This window comes from Marmota marmota, unplaced genomic scaffold (assembly GCF_001458135.2).
Source record: "Marmota marmota marmota unplaced genomic scaffold, marMar, whole genome shotgun sequence".
Taxonomy (NCBI): Eukaryota; Metazoa; Chordata; class Mammalia; order Rodentia; family Sciuridae; genus Marmota; species Marmota marmota.
Window position 1 is genome coordinate 32,730 of NW_026000141.1, and position 12,097 is coordinate 44,826.

The 12,097-nt window shown below is 43.3% G+C and overlaps 1 protein-coding gene across 1 annotated transcript in view; it reads left to right on the forward strand.

Annotated features, from left to right (window-relative positions):
* Positions 1–841: 841 nt before the first annotated feature.
* Positions 842–12,097, forward strand: part of LOC107159025 (immunoglobulin lambda-1 light chain-like) — a 738,922-nt gene continuing 727,666 nt past the window's right edge. Inside the window, exon 1 of the mRNA XM_048785829.1 lies at positions 842–889. Within this exon, the coding sequence (XP_048641786.1) occupies positions 844–889 (46 nt within the window). The 5' untranslated portion in view covers positions 842–843. The remainder of the gene's footprint in view (positions 890–12,097) is intronic.

A 12,097-nucleotide genomic window follows, 5' to 3' on the forward strand; every position in this document is an offset into this window, starting at 1 on the left:
TACCCAGCTCATCTCATTGAGCTAAACTCTGAACCTGTCACGTATTTCTCAAACTGTATATTTCACCTTAGCAGGGAGATTTCACATGCAGTAGGGTTAGTGTCCATGACATGAGACCTGAAGGAAATGCTGGATTTTTCTATAGTATTTTCATTTACACTGAGGTACATATTCTTTGATGTCTGTGTCTCCCAGATTTGACCTTTGTAGAATGTTTCTGTTGATATGGCAGAGGTCCAGTATTCCTCAGGCCACCATTCATGCTGAAGCTCTATAAATGTAAGTATTGTAGCATAGTTGTCAAACCCTCCCAGAGCATGCTAGAGAGGTGATCAGAGCACCCAAGATAAGCATGAGATATTCAAACCAGGGACAGAGAGATACAGGACCTCATTGGACCTTTAAGATACCAGGTACACTCTAGGAGGAATTTGATTGACCCACACAGCCTAGGAGCTCTATCTGGGAGAGAATCCCATACCTGGCAAAACCTCCTACTGTCAACCATAGAGTTGGTTCAGATTACAAAGACAGACTCATCTTTATATATCCAGGCCAGCCCAGGTTCAAGGATAGAAAACAGCCTGGATGGGGACATGATCCAGCAATTGGAGCCAGTAAGTAAAGGAGCCTTTTGTGGGCTGAGAGTAGTTCTTAACCACTGCCCCTCCCCTCTTTGTGTCCCTGGGTTTAAGCCCTGATCTAGACCACAAATAACGCCCTCTAGCAGCAGCCTTGATGTGGGCTGATTTGCATAAGAGGCAGCTCTCCCCAACAAGGAAATAAGAGAGGCTTGGGGGAACATAGTCCTGCCTGGGACTCAAGAAGGAGCTAGAGGACATCATGACCTGGACAGCCCTTCTCCTCAGCCTGCTGGCTCATTGCACAGGTAATGCCCCCAGGTCCGAACATATACCTCAGCCAAAACCTCTTTTATAATTAACCTGGTCTTAATTATGAGCTCAGAGGACTTGATCTGAGGTGGGCAGGATGCTGAGAACAGGTTGCAGGATTCTTTGGGCTGAAATTCCCACACTGTGCTCTATGGCTTATCTGATCCTGAGGAGAGAAGGGGTTGGGTTTGTTCATGAGTTCAAATCTCCATCCCTGAGTTAGGCTCATGGGCCCCTATGGCTGGTTTTGATGCCAGAGAAAACCTTTGGTCCCACAGAAGCTCTTCCTGAAATTCTTCTAGGCTGGGTGGGGGGAGGGAAAGACATCTCATGGGAAGTGTCTGTAACCATTAGTCTCCCTCTCCTTTTATTTCTTTATAGGCTCTGTAGCCTCTTATGTGCTGAATCTGCCATCCTCAGTATCAGTGACCCCAGGACAGACGGCCAGAATCACCTGTGGAGGCAACAGCATTGGCAGCTATCTTGTGCAGTAGTATCAGCAGAAGCCAGCACAGGCCCCTCTGCTCATCATCTACAGTGATAATGAATGGCCCTCGGGGATCCCTAACTGATTCTCTGGCTCCAACTCTGGGAATACAGCCACCCTGACCATCAGTGGGGCCCAGGCTGGAGATGAGGCTGACTATTATTGTCAGGTGTGAGATAGTAGTGCTGCTCATAGTGACACAGGTAGACAGGGAAGTGAGACAAAAACCTACCAGCAGCCTGGCACCAATGGCCTCTTCCTGCCCTGAACACCCTGTCATCAAAGGGCTTGCAGCATGGAGTGGAGAAAGACTCTACATCTACTCTTTCCCCACATTCCTGAGAGTAGAGGGAAAAGTTCCTGTACCTTCCCAGGATCAGTTCATCTCATTGGAATATGAGCAAGTCATTCTTATTGACTTGAACTGCCAACTCTCAAAGACCCAGTGAGTCCTCATTCACATAAAATGGAGTCTTAGCATTAAGGAGAATTTCACTGTGGCAGAGTCTTATGGTGAGGAAGGGAAAAGACAGGGGATGGTTCCAGATTTGGAGGATGTGCCCCAGGGAGGTCTAAGGCAGGTCTGTCAAGGAAAGTTTAGATGAGTATTCATGTAACCAGTATTGTACTGGGTAAGGTTGGTACACACTAGGCACGGGGGGTTAAGCTATGGGTATTGATTATCAAACATCTATTTGATAAGCTCACTGTCTTCCCAGGTCATAATTATTTCTTCAGTGAACCCAGTTCTTTACAGTTTTCAGGAATATCTCAAAACAAAGAATTACAGTTTAGTCACTCATCTTCCTGAGCACAAGTGTCCTGGGTCCAACAATGAAATTGACACTGGTGACCTCAGTCCTCAGCCCTTACAAAAACTCTCTGCAGGATGACAGTGACCAGTTGAGAGGAGAGCATGTGACATTCCCAGAGAAAAGCACACATATCTCTACATGTTTGGTAGAGAGGTGCTTTGCCAACCATGCCAGTTCCAGGGGAATTTCCACTGGGTCAGGAATGAACATGTTAGACTCCTCCAATGGTGTCACTGGAAGAGTTCCAGTTGGAGGAAATGTCCTTCCCAGTTCCATGACTTCCTGACTGCTCTTAGGTCTATCGCAGAGGGAAACCTGGCTATCCCTGCTCCAGTTTCTTCTCAGCAGTGTCTTCAGGCCCCTCCATTCTTCTGCAGCACCTGCTCTCATCATGCCTGCCTTTCATTCATAATCTCCCTTCTCTCTCTTCCCTGATCTAAGACCTCTGCAAGCCCAGGGTCTGCACTCTACTCCATGTCATACCATGCAGAGATCAGATCCAGGAAAGTAGCCAGAAGCTTCTCTCTTCATCAGCTTCAGGGAAGCCATTAGGGCACCAGAGCAAACACCGCTGAGGAGGTCAGCCTCCTCCACAACTAAGTAAATGCCAGGAGACTGACCTGAGTTCCCTGAACTAACTCACTAGATCTAGAAACAGCCCAATAAAACTTCCAGGAAGCCCCAAATCCATTTCAGGATCTGATGAAACATGAGGTCATCTTGGATGTCTCCTCCTGTCCAGATCTCACCCCCAACTCCTACAAGACTAAAGGTCCTTTATCATTCAGTGGGTATTGAACCCTGAATTTTCTTCATTACTCATACAAACTTCATAACTGAATGTATCAAAGAAAATACGATACCAATTTCTTCATCAAAAAAATGAGTTTATTCCTTCATTCATCTAATCCCTATATGCCTATGCAAAAAGTCTAAAATTCACAACAATAGATACACTAATTTAAAATGCAGGGATCATTTAAAATAAAGAATCTGGTATTTGAGGGTCCTTAGCTCAGTTTTTCTCATAGAAACACTTTTTCTCCTTTTTATTAACACGTACTCATAGGCCAGCCTCCCTGCAGGGTCAGTGTAGCCTTATAATCCAGAGTGTGCCTCTGTACCTTCCTGGTTTGGTGCTGGAGTCATGGGCTCCTTACAGACAATTATGAAGCTGCAGTGAGTAGGGCAGAGGCCTCTTCCTCCAACTGAGGGGGACACAGTGCTGCTAGAAAGGGAGATGGAAAGAGGCTCCCACGCCATCCCATTTCCCCCTAGGCTGGGCCCCTCTAAAATGCTCTGGTACCATCTAGAACTTCACCAGGCTCCAGTACCAGTCACTAACCCCTGAGTTTCAACTTTCTCTTTTGAGATCAAGATCCCTGCCCAGCTATGGGCTTAGGAAGCAAAGCTCTAAGGCATCTCTGGCATGGCCTGGAATCTTCTGCTTCTTTCTCTACACAGGTGAACAACTAAGGCCCTGTCCCCAGATTCATCTTCACAGGACCAGGAGCCTGGCCTTGAACCTAACCTCAATGTAGAGGAGCTGGTGGGGGTGGACCTCTAAGAGTTAAATTCTGTCTCCTGAAATGACATGTCCTGAATTCTTATGAAAATCAGATTTCTTTCTTTTTGAAAATCAGATTTCTTATAAAAACTTGTAGAGGTGGCTATGACAACCATGTCGGCCACCTATTCAGGAAAGAGGGGAGCAGGCAAGAGAACAGAGAGAACCAGCAGGAGCCAGACCAGCCCTGCACAGCACAGCAGCCTGCTCACTCTTCATATTTGCCAGCTCTAATTTGGGCATAGTCCCATGGACACCATCACCTGTAGATTGAGTTGGGTTTCTGGTGATTGCCAGGCCATGAGGGCAATGAGCTGTGTGGGGCACAAGCTGTGCCTCTGAACCTGTCTTTCATGCCCTCCCCCTCCCCAGGCAACTTGAACAAACTCTGTTACAAAGAGACCAACGTCTACATTTAGGTTACCTGAGTCATTCCCTCAATTTGACAGAACTGTTCTCTGTTGTCCTGGAAATTGAGTCTCCCTTGGCTTCAACTATATCTACTGTGAAATGGAAAGAATTCTGTGAATCTTCAATTTCTTTTTTGAATTAAATGATACAATAACACAAAAAGGGTGTCATTAATTAAAAGAGACTCAGCCTGGATCTCATTGAGACCATTCTTGTAGTTCTATTTTCCTCTGGGAAAATGTGGAAAATGGATCAGCAAACAGTGTTCTGTGTGGTGGGAGCACACTTCCAAAACAGTGAATAGAAGAAACTGTACTGTTTGACAGAAAGGGCACACTGGGCTGATGGGAAATCCTCCACCATGTACTGCAAAATGTGGGTGATGGAGTAACAGAGGTGGTAATGAGGAGGTGGGGGAAGATGGTGATGTGATGTAAACATGGTAGGACTCTGGTGTCAGAGCCTCAGGTGATCTGATGACATTGCAAATATTGCTATTGTAGCAGGGGAAAGTGTCATTCTTGATTCCTATGTATAATGTGAAGGCAGTAAATGTCCCAAAAGGATGGCACAAAAGTTTCTCTGGATCTGATTACTTTCCAGGAGAGCTACAGTCTGCCTGAACTGTCTTGTTTGAAACATTTCTCAAAGAGGCTGCAATATGATAAGGGTTCAGAATTGATAATTCTTCATGAATTAGTGATGTATTTCTGGTATTATTTGTCCTATGGACAGCAGTGCTCACTGTGAGACCTGGGCTGGGGATGTTTAGAAATTCTCCAGTGCAAAGGGCATTCACCCATGGCAATACTCCTACCTCAGCTTCCAGAGCTGCTAGGATTGCAGGCACATGCCACTGCACTCCATGAGACCCTTCTTCTAAACTTAGGTTATTACCAGCACAAAGCCATCAGGCTCAGAGCTCAGACAAAAATGCAGACAAACAATCTGGGGAAGAGAGGAACAAGTGTGTACCTACTTCCTCCCTTCTTTAACTGCAAGAACACAGGATAAAAGGGGGTCTTGCCTAGTACAGGCCCATCTGGGCAGCCTCAGAGCAGAGCACATGGAAGTATCTCCCCATCAATGGACTGGCTTCACTTTACCGCCTGTCCCTTGTTTTCACCACAGGTCTGAATATCTCAAAGCAATCTGAAGAACCTCTTGATATTTCCCTCCAAACAAAGATCCTAAGAGGGGATCTTCCCATTCTCCTGAGTGCTCAGTGTCACTCATGATATTGTATGTTTTAGGTTGACTGCTGTGAGACTGGTAGTATCTGGTCAATACCAACTGCAGCAGGATCCTGTCAAAACTGAAAATTGCAAACCAAGAAATGATAAATTGGGTTTATCTCAAAACAAAGGCAGATTATATCCAGGTACATAATATGTTTGCAAATCAGGAGATTATTTCAGTTAGAAACCAAACAAATGTTCCATAAAGGTAAAGGCAGACTATTTTTTAAATTTAATTAATTAGTTTATATGCATATATATATATATATATATATATAGAGAGAGAGAGAGAGAGAGAGAGAGTTTGTTTATTAAACAGAAAACAGGGATCAACAGATGAAGAAACTTGTTTTGAACAACCCTTGATTGATCTGTGCATTAAGCAAGTTGTTTTGGAAGAATTTGGATCAGTTATGAGATCTGTCCATACATGAAGCTACACATGCTTGTTTGTTAGTATGATGTCATGGGGGGATTATCCATAAGCCACACATCTTTAAGAAAATATTGTCAGCAGAAATCTCAGGAATAGAATCTGTCACAATCAGTGGTCATATGAGCACTTTTTTGTTTTCCCCAAAAATATTTATTATCCAGACATTCAATTTAAGGTCTTTGCCTTTCTTTAAAGAAAAGTGTAGCCTGTCAAATTATGACTTTTGACTCTCACACAGTCTTTTCTCTGTCTCTATGTCAGAGTAAAGTAATTTTTTACAGGATTTAGAAGGAAACACTTGGCCCTCAAAAAGAGGTAGGACAGGTGACTTGAACCCAGGAGGGAGTATAGAGCCATGTCCAGAAGGAAAAAGTGTTCATGTTAGCAGGGTTGTGGGCAGGACCACAGAAAGCATAGCTTAGTCTGTCCAACTGTGGTAGATTCTAGAATACTTTTTCACCATATATGGAAACTATGTCCTAATACATCTAATTAGTCAACACACATTTTTCTCCAACTTTTTTTTTCCAGAACATTCTTTGTGTATGTGTGTGTGAGTGAGTGTGTGAGTGTATACAAGTGCTCATGTACATATGCAGAGTTCTGAAAGAGGGGGACCTCAACTCATGATGAGTGGGGATCCCAGAAATCATTGGTAAAGTGAGTTTGAGAATGCATCATTTAGAGGCATAGATACTTACTTAAGAAAGCAAAAAATAAACATTCAAAGGAGAATATGTGCCATCTGGAGAGTAACAGATGCTTTGTGGTTCTCAACCTCTTCTTTGAAAGGAAACTTGATGAGAGGTAGGCATGGGAAGGGATGTGAGGATGACATCAGTCTGGTGATGACAGGACAGTTAATAGTGGTTAGGAAATTCTCTGGATCATTATGCTAATGTGGTCTTTGATATCTGAACAGTAGATAACACTTAAAAGTGCCCTTTATTATGAGTTTCTGGGAAAGTACCCCCTATTACAGGTTTTGTATCTCTCTTACCTGAAATTATTCTAAATATGGATGTATTTTGGGGCCAAATAACAGTGCATGGGGCAATTTTCAATTTTCAAAACATTTTCAATCAGTTTAAAATTGTGAGTGAAGTTTTGCTGATTTATCAGAAATTTGAGAGTGGCAACCCTGGGAGAACTATTTTGGTACATGGCAGGCCTAGAAGACAGAACTGGCTTGGGAGAGAAAGAATGAAGAACAGTAGCTTAAGACTTTCAATCAATAAGTTGTATTTCCTGGCCTGCTTTTGTCTCCTCTCTACATGTCATTTTTTTTTAGTGTTTATCCACCTGTAGGTGTTTTGAAAGTCAGTGACATTGTACTGATACTAAGACCTACCCACTTAGCACATTCAAGCACATCCCTTTTTCCAAATCTTGTTCTTCCTCAGAAACATGGTTCCAGAAAGAACAGGGTTGGCACCTGGATAGCCAATGCCCCATAAATGCCTGGTTTCACAAGAGGTTCTGTATTTCTCTAATGAGAAATTTAGACTTCCTCCAAGCTCATTGTTTTCCACCCAGAAGTGATAGCCCAATCCTTGAAGATGCTATGAGAAGCGACCTTTGCATCTTACAAGATGCCTAACTTTATACAAGGGCAGTATCCCTGGATGAGGTTTTATTAACAGAGTGATGAGAAGGACATGGGCACATCGATTCCCAGCTACACAGGGAAATCCAGAGATGTAGCAGAGGAAATACACTAAACACAATTGAAGACATGAAAGGGGGAACACTGGGTCACCTTCCAAAAAAATGGCAACCTGCATCTAGTTGCTTGGATGGTGGGCATGGTGCAGAGACCTTCTATTTGGCAGCTATTTCTCACCACTGAACCAGTGACTTCAGTCCTCAAAAGCCCTGGATTTCAAGTAACAATATTCTAGAATTTAAAAGCTAACCAAATGGAACTATTCAGAGAACCTGCTGCCTTTTGGATACTGCTGTTGCTACCCAGCTCCTACATGAAAATAGAGGGCCCAACTGAGGATGGTCAAGTAGCTTCCATCTCCTGTTACCACTGGGGCTTAAGAAGCAAGGAGAGGACAGTGGCAGAAGAAACAGCAGGTGATGAGGGGGACAAATCTTTGGAAAAATCATGAGGCAAAGCGAATTCTGATTGGGTTCCATTCTATGTGTACTGCAGTGAAGATGGATTCATAGTGTTTTTGGTTGTAGGCACCTCCTCTGGGAAATCAGTGAGATGTGCTTTAGAAACAGACAGTCTTTTCTCATCTTTTTAACACAGCCAGGAACAGTTGATGGGGCACCCTATTTTCTTTTCCCTGAGAATTTGATGTCCAGAAAAGGAGTTTTTATGAGCCTAGGAGAGTAGTGCTCTACAGAAGAGATTCCCTCACATGACTGGGGTGATCCCATCCCTGGAATTGCAGAAGGAAGAGCATTCTTTCACCATGGAGACCTGGGAACAAGGAGGGAGCTTCTCACAGATGCCCACAGGAAAAGCCCCACCTTGTCCAGTGGGAAGGATGGACATTCAAGTATGAACCAGAGGGACGCACACCACATCTATTCAGAGTCAGCTGTGATGGCCACAGCTTCCTGTAAGACCCATGATATCACTCCACAGAAAATATCTTCTCCATAAAAAACAGAGTAGGCTGACAGGGGAATTTTTGGAAGCTTCCTTTATCATTACTTCCCCTTCTTTTTTTCCTAGCAGGGTTCATAGCCTCCTAAGAGCTGACTCAGCTACCCACAGTGTCAATGAACTCCAGGTAGACAGCCAGAACCATATTCTCTGAAGGTATATTAGGGAATGAAAAGGTACATTGCTACCAACAAAAACCAGGCTGGCCCTGTGATGTTCATCTGTGACAGCATATGGCCCACATATGTCTCTGACCAATTATTTGTCTTCAATTTGGGAATTAGGACCAATAGGACCATTAGTGGGGCCAGGCTGGGGACAAGAGTGACTATTTCTGTGGCATAGATTATGACAGTGAGTGCAACACTCCCTGGCTCACAAAAACACAGACAGATGCACAGAAGAGACAGGTCCTTCCCCACCCAGGTCTGAGTCTCACTCATCCTTTGACCAATGACTATGACTTTGGTCTCCACCCACTCAGCTGGTTTCTCACTATGGCCAAGATACAGAGAAGTGTAGATGTCTATTGGAAGTGTAGTTTTCCCAAATAATTAGTTGGATCTTAAATTCAAAGTCTTGCGACTTCCATAAACTTCTTTGAAGAAACTAGTTCACAGATTACAGGATGGAAAAGGAGTCTAGAGATCCTGATTAGATACCAATATTCTACTCCCTCCATTTCACTATGGAGTGTGTCAGAAGGGAGACCTGGTTTCTGACCTTCCTCTCAGAACTTGGCATTGGGTTAAGACAAACAATTATGAGAACAAGAGTATGGAGTCCTCAGGATGAGAAGGGCTGACATTCCCAGAAAAGAACTTGTATTCAATACAATATCAACCAATAGCCATGCCATTAGGCAGTGCCCCCATGTCTCTTAGATTTGATCAAGGACAAAATCCACCTCATTCCCACAACCAAGGAGATATGCTCATGAGCCTCCCGATTCTGATCACAATTAAACACCATGCAGCACAAACCAGGCACATGCTTATTATTGAAAAGATTAATTCTAGGTTGGAATGACACTTTTATTCAAAGACAAAACACTGAAAGAGATCAGAATATATGAGGTCACTGTGCTGCCTATAATCCCAGTGGCTCAGGAGGCTGAGGCAAGAAGATTGCAAGTTCAAAGCCAGCTTCAGTAAAAGAAATATGCTAAGCAACTCAGTGAGACCCTGTCTCTAAATAAAATACAAAATAGGGCTGGGGATTGGCTCAGTTGTTGAGTGCCCCTAATTTCAATGCAAAGATCTGAGAGAGACAGGAGAGAGAGAGAGAGAGAGAGAGAGAGAGAGAGAGAAAGAGAGAAATAGATATCAGAAGCTAGAATAGATGTATTACCATGGGATTTGCAAAACCATATTTAGATTTGTCCTGTATATGAAAATGCCTTCTGAAACCCCTAATAATATTATATCCAGGCTGTATTCTTTATACATCCTAGGAGAAATAGTTTTGCAATGTTACCTTCGGTTCTTTAAGATCACATAGATATGTCATTACAGACATTTAAAAAAAAATAAAAAGTCTCTATGTACACCTTCCAGACTTGCATATGAACTGATGTCTAATTTGTGAAAGTTCTGGGCTACACAGGAAAAAACAAACTACATATAATTTACTGCACAAAATACCACTGACTATTAGATTTATCTTTAATGCTAATAGACCCTGATTTGACAATAGATGATACTTTGTAGACAAATACATAGAGCCTAAATGATAATTCAGGGAAATGTTTGGGTAAATACCCGTGAAATAACTGCTGTAGTTTCTTTTAATCTGGATATTTTGTCTTTGGGAATGGTACAGGGAGATTGATGCACTTTATATAGTCTGTCTAGGCCCATGTGAGGGGTAGCAGCAGCCCCTACATGCAGCCGATTAATCAGAGGATGAAGCTTCAGGATCCTAATATTTTGGCTGAGGATATTTCCACACCCTTGCACAGCCCAGAATGACCCTAGTACATCGAGGGAAAGTAATTATTGGGAGTCTAAATGCTTTCACTCTTCTCATCTCCTCCCTTAGTGACATTGGAATTTATTTTCTTCCATATGAAATACAGTCCCCATACTTCATACTCCCAGGTCAGAGAATGTGTGGCTTGTCAAGGAAAACATTACTGTGTCACTCACCAGACACTAGAAGTCACTCAACCTGTCTCAGGACAGGAGGCCGAGGCTCTAGCCTAAGTTTCCACCTGGCTGCATGGGTAGAGGAGAGGAACCAGCAACCACCCTCTATTTATATCAAGTCCCAGGTAAGCAGGGCAGTGACTGGGGAATCCAATGTGTCCCATCTCTTCCTGTACTTGAGGTTCATAATGTGCTTCACAGATTCCATCCAACTGAGTTTACTACCTGGAAATTTCCCCATCAACAGCTTTGAATGCATTTGCCATACCATCAAAATCCTCCTTAGGAGTTAATAGTAACTTGGACTAAACAGGTTACCCTCACATTGTCACTTTCTTCTCCCATCACCACACACCCTGTCTCTTCCCCAACTTCATGGACTCTGTTGTCCCCACACATGTGCTGTGATTTCTCATCAGTCCTGAGGGAAGTTCCAGTGACACATCTGTAGATAGAGTCCCAGCCTCAGGTTATATCCCAGGCTGCCTGTCACTCTCTCTCTAATCACTGTTATTAATTATCTGCATATTATTACCCTGCATGTTTCTTTCACTAACATTGTGGTAGTTAATTGATTTATTTGTGCTAATTATTTCCCTAGTGGGTCAGGGAATTTTTTTAATGCAAGAATACATGCAGGAAAACAGACTCATGAGCACATGGAGGCGAATATTTTTTTTCACTTCCAAAAAACAAAGCATTTAGAAATAAATACTTACCTTATGAAAAAATGGAAAAAAACCCTGAAGAATAATGTTTTCTGGCTCCCTTATTAACCTATTCATTGTGGGACCTGGGACCTTTTTCAGCTTCTATTTCGCCATCCTTACCATCTTAGCCTTCCATTTTTGTTTTGACTTGAGAGGCCGGGATTGGTCTTGCATCTCCAGCCTCTCACTTGTAGTTAAGGAGAAAAATGACACAAAAACCAACATATTTTTCTTCCTCACAAGTGCAGACTTGCACTGACAAGAAATTCTGGTCAACTGAGTGTTCCATGTCATGGGTGTGTGTTGTACTGCATGGTCAATGCTGGCTGCTTAGAACTTGGAAGAAGTGTCCGCATCTCCAAAGAAACAGGTGACAGAGCACAGTCTCTGGTGGGCGGGACAGACTATTAAACTGCACACTAGGTGTGTCCAAAGGACAGCCTCAGCCTGAAGATGGAAACTCCTAGAGCAAAGGATGTATCATGTTTCTGCTGAATTCCCAGCATGGCAGCTGGTGAGACCACAGTGGGTCTGAATAAGCATTGGTGTGAATGGGCTCCTGTCTGTATCTGTGCTTCTCACCACTCACTCACATTGACTCTGCACCTTCAGCTGACAATAAGAAGAGCCAGTTCCTGAGTCCAGTGTCACCCAGCACCAAGACCAGGAACCACTTCCATGAGCAGTCACCACCCTAAAAATTATGCAGAGATAACTCAGATGGGCCAAATGCACCTGTTCATATTTTCACTTGTAATGTGAGCCTC